Below are 18,195 nucleotides of genomic sequence, written 5' to 3'. Positions count from 1 at the left end.
TCGTAAGAGTCAAACATGGACATTATCCACACTCCGTGGAACCAATGATAGCCGAATTTGAATCTTAGGAGATTCAAGTCAATCTTTTTTGTAAAGATTGGACCAAGATTCTATGGTGGTTTTGACATGAGAAACCCTAAATGAAAAATCCACCATAACATTCATTTCATACTATATGTGCTATTAGTCGACCAATGGAAGGGAGTGATTGAATAGATTTTTGCTTCATCACTGTGAGACCTAAGGACTTATGTAGTCCAAATACCATGCCTTTTGGGACTTGGATCTATGATATGAAGTTGAGATTTGGTGTTGCTACTTTAGCATGATTTTTGAGGGCCAAAAATGATGTGATCTAGCAGATCATGACTAAGAAAGGAGTAAAATCCTAATGCATTGACATGAGTATCCAAGGAAGAGTAATTATACATCTCACATACATGGTCTATATCTTATTATCTGGGCAGTTACAAAACATTAGTTTTCAGATATAACCATGAGTTTAGACACATAAAGAGATTCTTCATAGCTCTTACATGTACGAGAGATCAGAGATGCAAATTCTTTGTGATTAAAATAACTTGGGGTATGATGAGAACTCGAGTGGTGTTATGTTAGTAAGATGGTAACTTAATATCTCACTACTCACTAGTACCTTCATTTTTTCGTTGGTCGCACATTTCATTTTCCCTATATGACAACGAATGGAGAATGAGTTATATTGAGAATAGTATAAGTTGATGCCAATGTGCATGAGTGAGAGATGTTACATTTAAATGTGGTGCGTCCACATGGCATACAACTGTGTTAATTATTTGTGAATAATTAATAAATATTTAATTAACTAAAATTATATTTTTTATTTTTTAATTGAATAATTGAAAAAAACGTTTGGGATAGGATATAAATTTAAATTTAATTTGTTTAAATTTAAATAAGGATTATTTATGTAATAATCTATTATATTTAAATTTAATTTGATTAAATTTAAATAAGAATTAACTACATTTTAATTTAGTTTATTTAAATTTAAAAGAGATATCATATCTCTATATCCTTAACACTGTCTATAAATAGTGAACAGACGTATTAATTTTTTCACACAACCAAGAGTGAACTTGAGTTGTTCTATAAGTCAGAAAACCAAAATACTTTCTCTCATTCTCTCATTCTTTTCGTGTTGTACAGGCACCATCAAAAGGTCTGAGGATTTTAAAAAGTATAATTTTTTGTGAAAAACTCTAATAGCCTCTCCATAACAATGAGAATGAAAAGATCGTTGGGTACATGAAAAAGGATTTGTTAAGCAACCTTCTTCAATTAGGAAGCGAGAGGTAAATTCATCTAAAAAGGTAGGCCCACCTCCCAAAAATATTGTTCATACCAAATTTAAAAAGAAATAATACTTATTGATGAAAAGAAATTTCTATAAATATCATGTCAACTAATATTTATAAACACTCATTAATATTTTCATATAAGAAGTTACAAATTTACGGTAATATTTTATAAGAAAAAATAAAATTGATAATAGATTGACATTTATACATAATAAAGTATAAATCATATAAACCATACAGTACAGATATAATTAAATCGAAAATTTTTAAATATAAATAGTAGAACTAATTTGTTTTACAATGAAAATTCTAGAATTTTGACGCTATTGTATAATAAAAACGCCATGTCTTTATTTGCCAACTAACCATATATCTGTGAAAGCACGGGTGAGACGCAATCCTTTCATCTCATTTAAATCTCATAGCGTGATAATATGCAACATTCGATTTCTTTACCGACTTTCTCAAATATTGTCTTGGTCTTCCTAATTATTTGAAATTCAAAAAGAAAAGATTGATGACTTATACAAAGGAATCTGTCTCTCCTTTAACGATGAGAAAAAAAATCAACAAAGAAGATAAAAAAAGAAAAGAAAAACCTTGGACCCACGTTATAATATGATGTGAAAGGCTGATGTTGACACAGTTGAATGTCATTATCATTTTCCATTGCTATGTGTTTCTCAAATATTGTCTTGGTCTTCCTAATTATTTGAAATTCAAAAAGAAAAGATTGTTGAATTATACAAAGGCATCTGGTTCTGCTTTAACGATGAGAAAAAAAATTCAACAAAGAAGACAAAAAAAGAAAAGAAAAACCTTGGACCCATGTTATAATGTGATGTGAAAGGCTGATGTTGACACAGTTGAATATCATTATCATTTTCCATTGCTATGTGTTTAGAGAATTTACGTTTCGTCTAGCATTACTTTGTTGTTGGCATAACAGTTTGGACATGGCAACGAACACTTCCTTGAGCAGGAGCAGTCACCGGAAATCATTACAAGACGAGTCTAATTTAGTTGCAGGTCAACAACAGCCGCCAGAAATCACTCCAGGTTATTCACCCATCTCTGTCTCTCTCTCTCTATGGAAGTTGCTGAGATTACATAGAGGCCATCTTTGGCTTGAATTAACTTTTTTACCTCTCAAATTTCGTTTTTAAGCTTCCAATTCCACAGCAGTTGAAGGAGCTGAATTGCAAACGGTAGAAGTTAAACCAAGGGCTTCAGGTTGGACTGAATCCAACCCATCTCTTTTTTTTTTTTTTATTTTAATCCATCATAAAACCACATTATTTTAATTTTCACCCAACCCTAGTTGCCAACCCTGTCTCTTTTGTTCACTTTTGATCTCTTCTTCTTCTTCCGCTGACGGCGGCAGCCAACCCCTTTCTCTAAACCCTCTCTCCCTTACTCTGTCCCCAAGGCCGTGGCCCTCGTTGGCCTAAGCCTCAGGAAGCGGCTCCCTCTTTCTTTACCTTTACTCTTTTCTTCTCTTCCCCTTCCTTCTGTCGCCAGTTTCCTCTCTTTCTAAAAAGGCCTAGCCACCGTTCTCCTCCTGCCCCTTTTACTTACGTAATAGATTCTTGGACACGGGCAAAGTGAAGGGAATAAGAACGTCATCACTCAAGGTATGTTTTACCTTGACTCCATGAACTAGACTAGATCAAAATGATTATATATTGACATGACTCAATATCTTTTTCAATTTCATTGCCTTGTCTTTACAGAGTAAAAGTTTCGTCTACCATCACGTAGTGGTTGCCGTAACAGTTTGGACATGGCAACGAACACTTCCTTGAGCGGGAGCAGTCACCAGAAATCATCACAAGACGAGTCTAATTTAGTTGCAGGTCAACAACAGTTGCCAGAAATCACTCCAGGTTAGTCACCCATCTCTCTTTCTCTCTCTATGGAAGTTGCTGAGATTACATAGAAGCCACTTTGGCTTGAATTAACTTTTTTACCTCTCAAATTTCCTTTTTAAGCGTCCAATTCCACAGCAGTTGAAGGAGCTGAATTGCAAACGGTAGAAGTTAAACCGAGGGCTTCAGGTTATATCTCTCTCTTTTCTTAGCACATGAGGAAATATTGTTATAGCTTGTCTAGCAGTTGCAGGGATCTGAACCCTTATCTTACTCTTAAAACCAAAATGTCAACCAACTACCAAATACCCAGTTAAGATCCTATACTAACTTCACTAATTGTACGATTGGGATGAACCATCATGGGGACAGACGGTTGATCTTTCAATATATGAAAACGCTTGTTTAAAAAGTAAATGGTCCTGTGTGTTGGACATAAGCTGCATGTGCCTCAATTATGACTAGGTAGACGACCAACCTCATGTCTATCGATGCTGAAGCAGCTACACTAACACGCCCCTTCATCTTGAGCTATTCCTTTCTACTCTAATTCGATTGCTGTTATAAAGCATCATCGAAATTCACCTTGTAGACATAAGGTGGTGGTTGGGAGCCTGGGACCATGTTGCCCTCTGTTTTGGGCCCTGGTTTCTTTACAAAGTTTGAGCCTTGTGGTAGTCCTCCAAATGATTGAAACAAGAATAACTACCTCTTCTATGCCTCTCCTCTTCTCATTTTCCAGATTTGTCTGCTTGTTTTATTATCTTCATTTCTATATTTAGGGTTCTATAGGTAAGTTTCTGTAGGTAATCTATTTGGAAATTTATCCATATAGATCAATATTAAAGTTTTTAAAAATTGTCAAATGAATTTATATAATTGCATATATCCACTTAACTATAAATAAAGAATTGTAAGTTACCGTATTAACATTTTTTTTTGAAAGGCATTAAAGTTGATTTCATTATTTCAAAAGGTGAACAAAAATTACTGCATTTTGATAAATACTGTATTAATGCTTAAATGCAAATTCAAGTTTTTTTTTTACATAAATGCAAATTCAAGTTTGAAGTTTGAAAACTTACCACCACTAAGTGTACGTAGAGAATAATAATTTTTTTTTGAAAACGCATTTTTGTTGTAATAGTTTTAGTTTTATGTTTATGCACATTTGGGTCAATAGTAATAAGAATCACCATACTTCCTTGTACGTTATATTTATATATATATTGAAAAGCATCAAGTAAGATTTCATTACTTCAGAAAATATACAAAATACCACCACATGCAGTAATGGAGCAAGGAGCCATTAACAAGACATGCCCTGTCATGGCTTTCTCTGGGTGCTGCAAAAAATTTCAAAAATGCATCTGGTTGCCAAATAGGATCAAAATATGCCCCAAAAAACTGAAATTGTGTAGTAACTGTGGGAGCTGCCAATCTCCTTTTAGCAGCTGAAATTGTGTAATTATTGACTCTTCTCAAAGCTAGTGGTTATGCCTAAAGGAGTCTTTTACCATCAAGTATATATAAGACTCTACATGACATTCAAGCTTTCGCTATCAATAAAATACCATCTTTCAAAAGGAAAAACAAAAAGCTAGCCCCTGAAACAAAGAGTCTATTCCCAGGCGTTTCAGAAAGAGCCCGTGACCAGGTTATGATCATCCCAATGCATCCAAAGAGCCTTATACTGTCATGGATACCAATGACACCGCCAAAGCGAGACCCACTTATACAACATATGTCCTACTTCTAAACTATTCACAACAAATCTAAAGCTCCTCAACGTAAGCCTTCTTGAGCCACGTAGCATAAAAGGCACAGAGGTCAAAAACAGTCCACTCCACCACAGATATCGATTCCACGAGCCCACCGACGCCCTGCTTTCAACGAAACTCAGGCTGTAGCCCAAACAAGTTATCATCCTTAGCCAACAATTTTCTCAAGGTAGAAATGTGATCTCGTAACATAGGACACGGTTTCATGAGCCATTCACAAACAAGCAAGCCTTCGAGAGGTAGACCCACCATTTCAAAACTTTTCGCAAAATCTATAACAGTACCTGCAATGATGGTCTCATTTGAGACGACCTGCGACCATGAAGTTAAGTCTCACAGGCTTTCCACCTTAGCGCTGCATTAAAAAACCAGGGAAAGCTGCGCAGAGCAAAACATCCACTCAAGCCATGCTATTGTGTCATATCTTCCATAAACTACCGTTCCTGTGTTTTCCTCTCTTTTTTCTTTTCTCATCTCTTTATTCTCTTTTACTTTTTCTTTTTTAATTTTTATTTTAGAATTTTTCCTAATGCTGTTTTCCAACGATACATCAAAAAACCTAAGTGTTTGAACTTAGTATCCCGAATCCTCCTTTTCTCCTAGTCTGTTTTGACACCACCCTAACCACCTCCGTCTCCAAACTCCCCCTCCCATGTTCAGCAGCACTGTGATCGGCTCTCATCACACCAGCAAACCTTCCACATCACCATCGCTATGTTGTATTTTTTTTTTTAACTTTGCTTAATAGTTAGAGACACACGTCTGAAATTTTTTAGCTAAATATAAGGGAGACAATTGAAAAATAATTTATTACATGCTTTGATTATTTATCTACTCCTTAAATTTGAAAGACAATAAATACTATAATGCAGGGATCGAGATTCCTTCACGCAATCTTCTTTTGACCTTGCTCCAGAATATCTCTAGTGGTGACTTAGTTTCCGTGAACAAGTTCCTTAACAACTACTCCTTTCCATTAAATGTTGAATTTCTTCACTATAGATCTGTTCTTCATGCGGCAATTGTTCTTGGTCAGTTGAAGATTTTTAAGTTATTGTTAAGCTTTGTGTCAGACGAAGACCTTCACTTAACAGATAATAATGGTAATACAGCCATGAGCTTTGCTGCTATGCATGGCAATACTGAGATTGCAGAATGCTTGTTTAAAAGGAACAAAAAGTTGGTTACTACTGTAAATTTGCAAGGAGGTATTCCAGTCTTGCAGGCATGTACTGGAGGCCACAAGGATACACTTGGCTATCTATACTCCGTGACTCCGATTGATTTCCTACTCTCAGAAACTAAAATTCATGGATCCAGGTTACTCAATGCTTGTATTCTGTCCAAACAATTTGGTAAGTGTCGCAAACTCCATACATAGTAACTAAAATTGAGAACTATTAATCGTTTCAATTTTATTATCGTTTAAAACGAGATCAATCACTCACAATGACACATGATAGTTGACAAAAAGCATTCTCCTTTTTTAAAATTCGTGATGCTTGTTACATCACTTATATTTAAACATGGTTTATGGTAAGTTAATTATTAAATAAATTTAAAAGTGAGATACATCAATTCATGGTTGAATTAACTAATGTATAAATAAGATTTACATTAACTATTGATATATTAAGTGAGCAAAATTTTTGGGATCACTAGTATTTTCGTTTTAGTACTTTGATGTTATTAGAATTCTAACATATCATATACAATTTTTCTGTGTGTCATCAGATGTTGCTTTCGATCTAATCCGACAATGTCCGGCCATAAGCTTAAATATTGATTTCAATTACATTCCACTTGTTGGGCTTGCTACTGAAAAATCCTTGTATCTCAGTGGAAGTAGGCTTGCATTTTGGCAACGATGGATCTATTATTGTAAGATCAATCCCTTTTCTTATTCTGTAAAATATTAAATTTGATTTCGAATTAAGAATAATATTAATTTATTAGTTATTGTCAAAACAAAACAAAAACAAAATTTGTAATTCCAACTGGAAGAGTAATTTGTAAAGGAGATAGATAGTTCAATTGAAAATAAAACATGAGAAAGGGGATGAGATATGCCTAGGTTTAAAGATACTAATATTAGCTTCATATTCAAGGCTTGAAGGAAAACAAACCACCTGCCTCCACTTATGCTTTTACTTATATTTCTGGACGGAGACAGAGCGAAGGGAACAAGAGCGTCATTACGCAAGGTATGTTTCTGCCATAAAAAAGGAACAATGCATCAAATAAGAAAACTAATTTTGCTGCTATTTTCCTTAAAAGTTTTCTTTTTAAAAAATTTAAGGTATGTTTTTGCCAACTTTTTTGCCACTTTCCTTGGAATTAATTTTTCTTCAGCAGCATTTTCTAAATCATATGGGTTTGTATTGCAGTTGCGAAGCAGCTACTCGGATTGGGCTCAAATCTTCTAAATATGTTTGGTTCGTATGTCAATTAATCTCACTTAGAGTGTAAATGTGCCCAGTCTGGTCCATCGCCTGTTAGCACCTTAATTCCCCAAGCCCAAGCTCTACCATCTATTTAAATTAGATTTATTGTTAATAATTCAAAAATATGATATTTTAGATTAAAGTATATTATTTATTTAACATAACAATATTCTGAATTTGGATTCAAAACTCATCCGGATCGAGCCAATTTTACAAACTCGATGGATAACTTGTTTCATGAGCATCTCTATCTCACCTAAAACCTAAAGCTTATTGTTATTATAATTATTATTATTATTATTTTTGCAAGTTTTCAAGAAACCATTTATCTTCTTTTCTACAGCTTTATAATTATTATAAAGCTTAGACTTATGCATCCTGATTTGATGCAGGAATTAAACAAATATATGATTTAAAGTCGGATCATGCCAATGCCATGGAACTTTTACGCAGGATTGCCAAATATATATCTACTCTTGATAAAGCACAAATCCTCCAAGGTGCAGTGCAGTACGCGATGATTGGAGCTGCCAAGCTCGGGGTAACGGAGTTTATAATTGAGACGGGCAAAGCCAATCCAGATGTAATGTCGTTCACTGACGATCATTGTAGAAACATATTCATGATTGCAGCCATACAGCGTCAAGAGAAAGTTGTTAGCCTCATTTGTGGGATTCCTGCTTTGACGGGGCAACTCCTTCCTTATGTGGATATTTATGGCAATGGCTTTATACATTTGGCAGCGGAGTTGGGTCCTGATTCTGAAGCTAAGCTTACGCAAATATCAGGTGCAGCTCTGCAGATGCAAAGAGAATTACAGTGGTTTAAGGTATTCATCTTTCTTCTTATACTTTACGTAGCTTATTATTACTATTATTATTAACTGAGTCATGCATTTGCTAACTGAGTCGGCAACCCCAAAATATAATTAAAAGTTAATAATTTCACTAACAGTCCAAATATTATTATTATCTTTTATCGGTTGGTTAAAAGTTTAATTTCATTAATATTAGACCATTAGAATCAAACAGAAATTACACCCATAAAGAGTTTCTACCGCCAAGCTGGCATAGCGTAAATCATAGCCATCAACTCCTAGCTTCGCCTGAGATTAGCTTCCCTGAGAGCATGTTGGAAAATCACCTTCTCGATGTTTTTCTGTAACCTCTCATTCTCTAAGAAAATCTTCAAGTATTCCCACGGCCTCACCAATTCTTTGTTACCCATGAAACCCCAATCAGAGTAAGATTAAATAAATCTAATTTAGTTTTGATAGCAACCACCTCTGCATATATAGTTTGAATCTTAGAACAATCCCAATGTACTGACTTTCACGCAAGATCCCAATACCTTATGTTCCACCAAGTCACCCCCATAACTATACTTTAGCTGAACAAACTTAACTTCCAGTAACATAGCCCGAACCCGACTCAAAATTCCACAATGCAATGCCACCCCTTACTAGTCGACACAACCCATAAAAATTGTTTCGAGCAACCAAAAACATAACAATTACAAAGGTAAGGAGAAAGTGTAGAAATGGCTTAAAGTCTCACCCAAACAGAAACAAAAACATCAACCTGAGACTAAGACAACAAAGTCAGACCACAAATTCAAAACCGATCGAATCACCCAAACATAATAAAAATCAAAGCAGTAAATATCATACCATTCCACCGTCTCACTGCGACTTTTGCTTCATGATTTCCTCCATTATCTGTTGCTCCTCCTCAACATATTAGTCAACCCCAGCTGCTTCCCAATATTCCATATATCCTTATACCCTCATTTTTTCTTGTAAAATCTCCACCAGAGAGTGAATCATTGGCAATCGGTGCTACCCTTGTTTTTTGCTCTCCCTTTAGTAGCTTTTTTGCCTTTCTTCTTGAATCTTTTCTGTTTCCTGGAGATGGAATTCGGAAGCTTCTCTTCAATTTCATCATAATTCTTCCACTTTTCATATTTTCAGCCGACAATCTAGTGTTTCCAACCCCGCCTCCCATTGCAGGTACCAAATTCATACAAAGGTTTTCCTCAACTGTGTAGCCCTCCTTTCCGGCAGTTCTTCAAAAGTATCACAGGGGCTGTCACATCTTTGATCAACTGCGATGTACCTTCCTCTAAGACTAGTTTCTCTCTCACCTTCAACCCACCATTAATCGACTCGGTTACCTGAGCTGGAAAATATTTCCTCTCCGTTGCAGGACTTACATTGAATGTTACAATTGATATAGAGAGACGAACTCCGGCTCAACCTCTAACCCTTGGATATCATAGAGTCGGTTTCCCACTCTCAGTTTGATAGCACCTTTAATTTTCATTTTTTCATTGGTAACAATTTGCATTGCACTCCTGAAAAGAGTTTGGCATTTCAAGGATTTTCCGTCCATGCAAATGGACTCCCCCACCGTATTAGCAATGTTCCTGAACATGAACACATTCCAAGCGTGCAAAGGCACACCATAGTACGCAATCCATGTCTGTCGACTGGTATAAGTAAACTCATCCAACCATTCTTTAACATAATCAAACCATTCCTCAAGCCATGCCCCCTTAGACTCTTTCATGGCTTCAGAAAAAGCCCTTGTCTTGGAAAGATATCAGCAACTGCTTTCCAGATATTCTTCTTACCTCCAGGCTTTATACGCCTCTCATCGCATATGTTCCGAGACCATGCTTGGCTCGGTAAACTTAATTTTACAGTTTCGACAACACTGAATTCCAGGCAGTGTAATTTCTCCTCGTCCACAACGGATTCACATTCAGCTCTACTGCAACCAGCTATTTTTTTTTTTTGCTAGTTCGCGCTTCGCTCAGTCTCACTTTCACCCATCAACGCCTGAGCATGAGTTTTCCTACCTTCAACCTTTGTGTCACACTTACCCACCTCACCATGGAGTTGTTAACCTATATTGCTCATATCTAATTCAAGATAATCTTGTCATTTTCAACCACATCTCGAACAAAGTGATAATGGGCATCAATGTGCTTTGTACGTGAGTGGAAAGTTGGGTTTCTAGCCAAAAGAAGAGCACTGTGGCTATCACTATTAACACAAATAACTTCCTGTTGTCTCATCATCAATTCCTTAAGAAGCCTTTGTAGCCATGTAGCTTCCTTGCAAGCATGTTTTGTTGCCATGTATTCTACCTTCGTTGTTGATAATGCTACAATTGATTATAGTTTTGATTCTTAGGTGATGGCACCTCCTAACATGGTAAAAATATAACCTGTAGTAGATCTTCTTTTATGCATATCACCAGCAAAATTTACATCAACAAAACCAATGCATTGCGGCGTTAAGTGTCCAAAACATAATGAGACATTTTGTGTCCCTCCTAGATATCTAAGGATCCACTTAACAGCCATCCACTGATCACAACTTGGATTTGCCATATATTTATTAACTACTCCCACTACTTGTGCAAGGTTTGGTCTTGTACATACCATGGCAAACATAAGGCACCCTGCTACTGATGAATATGCTACCTAAGACATCGCTACCTTCTCCGCTTCAGTGCTGGGAGATAATTCTGAAGACAATTTAATGTGAACAAGAAATGGGGTGCTTATTGGTTTTGCATTCTGCATATTGAAGCACAGCAAAATTCTTTCTATGTAACCTTTTTAACATAACTAGATCTTTTTGTCCTTTCTTTCTCTGAGTACCTTTATCCCAAGAATTTGATTCACAGTTCCCAAATCCTTCATTTCAAATTCCCCAACCAATTGAACTTTTAGGGTAAACATTTGTTCCAAATTATTGCTTGCAATAATCATGTCGTTCACATATAATAACAAGGTACAAAAACAGCCATTATTAAAATTAGAAACATAAACACAATGGTCAGCTTCACATCTTCTAAAACCCAAGCTCACAATGAAGGAATCAGATCGCTTATACCAACACCTAGGCGCTTGCTTAAAATCGTAAAGCGGTTTGTTCAGCTGACAAACCAGATTTCTCTTACTTTCTTCAACAAAGCCTTCCAGTTGTGACATATAGATTTCTTCATTCAAATCACCATGTAAAAAAGCTGTTTTCACATCTAATTATTCCAACTCAAAATTATAAGCAGCAGTAAGAGTCAAAACAACTCTAATAGTAGGCAAACGAACAACTGGAGAAATACCTCATCAAAATCAATATCTGGTTTTTTAGCATACCCATTTACTATAAGCCTAGCCTTATATCTTTCCACATTCCCATCTAAATCATTTTTCAGTTTGTAAATCCATCGACAGCTAATAGCTTTTCGATCTTCAGGTAACTGAACAATGTTTCAAGTCTCATTTTTATGGAAGGACTCCATCTTCTCCTCCATGACACATCTTCATTCGTTTGAATAAATGGAGTCACAAGGCTCTTTATAGGATGTAGGCTCTTGTTCTTCTGCTAATGCAACATAAGCACTAACACAATTAGTTTGAGACTTTAAAGGAGTGATATAATCATCGTACATGGCTGAAGGCTTAATTGTCCTTCGAGAACATGTTGCATTTCATGAGGGTCTACAAGAGAAAACTCTTCATTGGATAATTCTCACTCAAGTTCATTTTGAGACATATCTTCTTCATCAACACTTGCTTCCTGCTCAATTATAATCTTCCTTGCTTCTTGCTTTTCAATTATGCTTTTAAAAACATTTTCATTAAAAGTAACATCTCGGCTAAAAATAATCTTGCCAGCAATAGGATCCCACAATCTGTACCCATTTCTATCGATCTCATAGCCAAGAAATATACATTTTTTTGAATTCTTATCAAATTTAGTTCTTTGTTCTGTAGGAACCCAAACATAAGCATCATAACCAAACACACGCAAGAAAGATTAATTTATAGGTTTCCCTGTCCAAACCTCTTTTAGAACTTTCAAATCAAGAGACACTACAGGAGAACGATTAATTAAGTAACAAGTAGTACTTACAGTTTTTGCCCAGAATTCCTTACCTAGCCTTACAGTGCTCATCATACTTCTAGCACGTTCCAGGAGAGTGAGATTCATTCTCTCTGCAACACTATTTTGCTATGGTGTTCTTGGCACTGTTAGTTGTTTTTTAATACCATGTTCACTGCAAAAAACATTAAACTCCTTGGAGTAAAATTCTCCTCCATTATCAGTTTAGAGAGATTTAATTTTCAAAACCTTTTGATTCTCAACTAGTGCTTTGAACATCTTGAATTTCTCAAAAACATTTGACTTATTTTTTAGCATAAAAATCCATACCTTGGGGGAGAAATCGTCAATAAAAGTCACAAAGTAGGAACATCCATCAATAGAAATAGCAGGTACTTCAAAAGGTTTTGGTTAAATCCAAAAAGTGCCAACATGGATTAAATCCAAAAAATTTTGACTTCTTTTTGTAGATAAAGAGAAAGCCAATCTATGTTGCTTTCCATACAGACAATCTTGACAAAAACTTGTAGAAACAGATTTGAAACTAGGAAGAAGCTTTTGGTTTGTAAGTACTTGAAGTCCACGATTACTTATGTGCCCCAACCGCCTATGCCAAACCATGGAGAGGTCAGACTTGTCCCCGACGATAGTAGCTTTTCCAACTAAGGTTTCACCAATCAATTTGTATAGATTGTCCTTCAATTCTCCTTTGGCTACCACCATGATGCCTTGCATCACCTTCAGATGACAATTTTTCCCAACAAATTGCATATTAAGTTTGTCAAACATCCCTAGGGACAGAATACTCTACTTCAAAGTAAGTACATGTCGAACATCCAAAATGGTGCAAACACAGTGATCAAACATCTTGATTCTCATCTCTCTAATTCCCATTACTTGACATTCCCCGTTGTCAACCATGTAAACAATGCCAACTTCACATGGTTTATAAGTGTGAAACCATTCCTTGTGTGGAGTCATATGAAAGATGCTCCAAAATCAAGAATCCATTGATTTAGGACTTCTGTTTTTTCTGATGTTGTTGCTAATGCATTTACATATTCTGCTATTGATGTGTTTTCTACTATGATGCCAAGAGAATTACCAGTCCTAAGATTCTCATTTCTCCTGTGTTTGTAATCCTTTTTCACATGCCCTAACTTGCCGCAATTCCAACACTTTGTCAATTTCTTCTTGCCTTTAAACTTAGATCTTGATTTTTCTTTGTCACCAAATTTCTTTTAGTGGATTTACCTCGAGCATACATAGCATCACCAAGATTAGATTGAGTGGATTTACACCTCATTTCCTCTGTTAGTAGTGATGTTACAATGGAATCCACATAAAAAACCTTCACATGGCTTAGATTCATAATCTAATTACAAGAATCAGGCATAGAACAAAGTAGGATACTTGCCTTTTCTTCATCATTAATCTTAACATCAAGGGTCTGAAGCTTACTGACAAGTGAATTGAATTGGTTAAGATGTTCTTGCACAGAATCTCCATCTCTCATTTTCAAATTATACAACTAAAGCCTCAGGAAGATTTTGTTCATCAAAGACTTGCCTTCATAAATACTTTTGAGCTTGTCCCATAGACCTATTGCGGATGTCTCTATCTCTATATTGAACAAAATATTATCTTTTAAAACTAGCTGCAAATTTGCCAAGGCCATTTCATCCTTTTCAGCAAATTGCTTGTCAGTCATGCCTTTAGGTCTGTATTCCTTTATAAAGAGGGTAGCAACACAGCCATCCTTCACAAGTACTGTATGCATCTTCAATTTTCATAGTGCAAAATTTGTTCCATAAAAACGTGGAATCTCAAATTTTGTTCCAAACTTCCCTCTCATCTTGATCAGCACGAACAAAAAACCCCTTCAACTTGGCTCGAATACCAAAATAATAAAAAGAGATCAAGTACAAAGAGCCAAATATAGTAGAACAAACAAGAAATTGAAAGATAAACACAATAAAATATGTAAGGAATAAATGACCTCTGTATTAAAAGAAATAGTGTAAGATTAAAGAGTAGATAAAGATCTGAAATTGATGATAAAAACAAAAGACTTGACGTTATTTATAGAAGATTCTCTTTCCTAATTTTATGCAAAAATCGTGGCTTCACAGATTATAGCAATCTGTTACTTTGACTCCCACTTTATTAAGACTCTACCAATGGATAATATTGGCTCAATCTTCAATAGTTTCTTGTGTCCCCATCCATTGGTCTCACACTTGGTCCCGCCGTTGTCTCACTTTCTCTTGCCATTTTCAATTTCTTCTCTTTTAAAGCATGGCATTTCGATAACCATTAGCCAAGAGAATAGTGTGTTGCTAGTAGCAATAACTATCGATTCCCAAACTAAATAACCAAAGTATAATATATTCTAAACAGAAAATAAATCCTAAAAAGGCTCGTGAAATGTCTCTTTTTTTTTTGGCTATCTGAAATACATCATAATTTAGTTTAACTATATTAGTGTGATCTGTAAAATAATTAATGAAAGTAGAAAGTTTGAATATTTAATTGTACATTTTTGAACTTTAGATATCAAATCAAAGATTTGATTATAATTAGACTATCAAAATTCAAAAAGTGTAATTAACTTACTTCCTAGTAAATAGCCTAGAATATATAAATTCAACTAAGATTTGCATGATAATGTCAATTAAGATTTGTAGTTTGTTTACATCACAAAATAAAGGATCATTTTCAATGAAACTTTTCGAGTGAATTTCTTATACATAATTCCTTTCATAAATTAATAAAAAGTTAAGGAATTATATGTACGAGAAAAGAAAAAAATTTATGAAAGGAAAATGACTCCTTTAATGCATAGGAGATCTCATTACATTAAATTTTTTCCATGATATTGATGAAAACATAAATGTTCATTCCTCGCATTCATTTTTCGTAGCTTAGAATTTGGTACTATTATCACATATGTCAAAATAATCATTTTGCAAACATTAATAATCAAGCAAAATATGTACTCAATGAGGCATTTAAGGTTAAAATTTCATATTCAAATATAGAAATTAATTTTGACTTCAAATAATGAGGTAGGTGAGATAAGATTTATTGAACGGAAAAATGTTACATCAAACTTTAATTAGAGCTCAAATTCACATCTACAAAATGAAAATGGTGAAGTTGAATATATTCCCTGATGTAAATTATGAATGTAGGAGACGAAGAACATTCTGCCACAAGTGCATGCACGATATACAAATAATAAGATGCAAACTGCTAAACAAATATTTGATGAAACCCACAAGGACTTGCGTAAACAAGGGGAGGAATGGATGAAGCAACTAGCAAGTTCATCAACAGTTGTGGGTACTCTTATCATGACTATTATGTTTGCTGCAGCGTTTACTGTTCCTGGTGGTAACGACCAAAACAATGGTTTCCCCATATTCTTAACTAGCGGGCATAAGCATGAAGTTGCATTTATGATATTTATAATATCAGATGCCATTTCTCTTTTTGCTTCTTCTACTTCGGTGTTGATGTTTCTTGGCATTCTCACTACACGTTATGCAATGGAAGATTTCCTTACATCTTTACCTAACAAGTTGATTATTGGCCTTTCCACTCTCTTCATTTCTATAGCGACAATGATGGCAGCCTTTTGTGCTAGCTTGGTTATAATGCTACAAGGGCGACTGTGGATAATCATTCCAATCATTTTACTTGCAAGTATTCCAATCACTCTCTTCGCCTGGTTGCAGTTTCCTCTCCTTGTAGAAGTAATTGTTTCAACTTATGGAGCAGGAATCTTTGATAGGAAAATGAAGCCTTGGATCTAGTTAAATGTATTACCAGCATCGAGAGATAATTTGTTAAGCTTTGGCCTTAGCTGAATCTAGAAATGACGTATGTTTGTACGGTTTTCCTTTTTCTTTGCTTTGCAGAAATTGTGTGCTATTTTTCACTTGTAAATAGGTGTCTTATTTTTCCATTACAATAAAATCATTTTTAAAAATACTTAAGGCAATAGTATTTTTATTATAAATTAATTCTACATAGTACAAATGACAATTACAATTATATAATTTTTATTAATAAATGTACACATAGTAGAAATGATAATTAAACTTACATGATTTTTATCAATATACACGTTCAGTAAAAAAATCAAGTCAGACATATAAAGAAGAAAAGTTAGATGAAACTTGAATTTAGCACCTGAATATTTCATAACTTTTTGACTGTCATTGAAACTAGATTACACCGACCAAAGACTAGTAATTTCTTTTATTGCTCAATCAAATATGAATTTTATTAAGAATCAATATGGATCAGTGAGGCAAAGGAAATGATTCCCCTGTCCGGAAATTAAACAAAAGAAAACACACCTTAAGTAGCATTACTAATTACATTGAATTGTCATAACACCTAATTGGATATAACAACAAACATATCACACATCAATACATCAATTTTTGAATTCAAATTGTCCTAAGTACACTGCCTTGACAGCACAATGCATATATAGGGGGGAATATTGCTAAGATTAATATGGATGCCATAAAGCCAAAAACAGCGACAATGCCCTTGTTGGTGTTGTGTGTCGATGAATGATTTTAGTGTAATGAAATCTTAAATAACATAAAATTAATTTTATAAAATATTAAAATTTTTTTATAAAAAGAATTCAAATTCAATTTCTATAAAGAAAATAAATTAATATACCTATTATGGAATCAAATAATTAAGTCAAAAAATATTTATAATTATTTCTTAACACCATAAATCTTTTACAATTAAGCATTTGACTTATTAATAAGTATATGTATCATCTACTCAAAGATATGTATTTTTAAATTTTTTTTCTATTTAGTCCTTAAACACCTCAATTTTGTTCGATTTTAATCCCTATACTATACATTTTAAATATTTAAATGTGCTTAAAACATGGCACAGTTTTTTTTGAAATTTTTTTTCTCAATCTACCACGTCAGCATGTCAATGCCATGTCAACATTGCTATGTCATCATATTAGTACCAGGTGGCAATACGATGTCAACAAATCGGTCACATCAGTGCTAATGTCATCACCTTAATGGCAAAATTAGATGTTGTTAGGAAGAGAGACTAAATTACTTAAATTCTCAAAATCAATGGACTAAATTGCTTCAATTTTGAATGCAATGACTAAATTAATGAAAATGCATGGGTACAAGGACTATTTGGGTACTTTGACCATATGAAAATAGTGAGATTGTAGAATACTTGTTTAAAAGGAAGAAAAAGGTAATTACTGCGGTAATTAGGAAGGAAGAACTCCATATTACCGGCATGTATCAGATGCCACAAGGATACAACTCGTTATCTATACTCTGTGACTTTGATTGAATGCCTCCTCTCAAACAATGAAATTTGTGGATCGAAGTTACTCTATTTTTGTATTTTGGTCAAACAATTCAGTAAAAGTCATAAACTCTATATGTGGTAACTAAAATTGAGAATTGTTAATTGCTTTGGGTCTTACCATCTAAAACGTGAGATACTTCAATTCATGGTAGTTAATTGATCCATAAATAAGAGAGGATATTGTGAGAAATGGCCAACCTCATAAAGCTATTTCAAAAATAATCACTAATATAAAGTTAACTGTTTTACCCAATTTTTTTCATGACTTGACAAATATGCCCTTAAAGTCATTTCAAACAAATTAAATCATTTATCACAATTTTCCATCCCTATTTCTCTCTCCCACATCCTTCTGCTATGCTCTTAATTTCTCTTTCTTGCCATCCAATTTTCCATAATTTTATCAATTTCTCTTTCCCGCATCTGTTTCCTGTGCTCTCGATTTCTCTCTCTTGCCATCCAAGTCTCTCTAATTCTACC

The 18,195-nt window shown here is 34.5% G+C and overlaps 1 protein-coding gene across 7 annotated transcripts; it reads left to right on the top strand.

The window, feature by feature from the left end:
- The first annotated feature begins 2,239 nt into the window (after window positions 1-2,239).
- LOC108660686 (uncharacterized) lies at window positions 2,240-16,273 on the top strand. Of its 7 annotated transcripts, XM_088804851.1 has the most exons (11): window positions 2,241-2,399; window positions 2,508-2,974; window positions 3,074-3,226; window positions 3,332-3,397; window positions 5,862-6,020; window positions 6,102-6,344; window positions 6,724-6,870; window positions 7,098-7,193; window positions 7,377-7,424; window positions 7,826-8,262; window positions 15,525-16,273. In XM_088804851.1, exons 3-11 carry the CDS (start codon window positions 3,124-3,126, stop codon window positions 16,146-16,148), a joined length of 1,923 nt encoding a protein of 640 aa, XP_088660977.1. In that variant the 5' UTR covers window positions 2,241-2,399; window positions 2,508-2,974; window positions 3,074-3,123; the 3' UTR covers window positions 16,149-16,273. The 7 variants fall into 7 exon arrangements, with proteins under 7 accessions (XP_088660980.1, XP_088660977.1, XP_088660978.1 ...); XM_088804854.1 differs by having other exon boundaries at window positions 2,240-2,399; window positions 5,862-6,344; window positions 15,952-16,091; XM_088804852.1 differs by lacking the exon at window positions 5,862-6,020.
- The last annotated feature ends 1,922 nt before the right edge of the window (window positions 16,274-18,195 follow it).

The sequence above is a fragment of the Theobroma cacao genome, chromosome 3 (genome assembly GCF_053813885.1).
Source record: "Theobroma cacao isolate CCN51 chromosome 3, ASM5381388v1, whole genome shotgun sequence".
In the NCBI taxonomy this organism is placed as follows: domain Eukaryota; kingdom Viridiplantae; phylum Streptophyta; class Magnoliopsida; order Malvales; family Malvaceae; genus Theobroma; species Theobroma cacao.
The sequence above is the reverse complement of the archived record's forward strand: the minus strand, read 5'-3'. Positions and strand labels throughout refer to the sequence as shown.

What these genes read in the sequence shown, in the direction of transcription:
- LOC108660686 (XM_088804848.1), top strand. Translation starts at nt 3,124, where the DNA reads ATGGCAACGAACACTTCCTTGAGCGGGAGCAGTCACCAGAAATCATCA. An exon ending in AAATCTTCTAAATATGTTTG is followed by an intron (nt 7,425 to 7,825) that starts GTTCGTATGTCA and finishes GATTTGATGCAG; the next exon opens with GAATTAAACAAATATATGAT. An exon ending in GAGAATTACAGTGGTTTAAG is followed by an intron (nt 8,263 to 15,524) that starts GTATTCATCTTT and finishes TTATGAATGTAG; the next exon opens with GAGACGAAGAACATTCTGCC.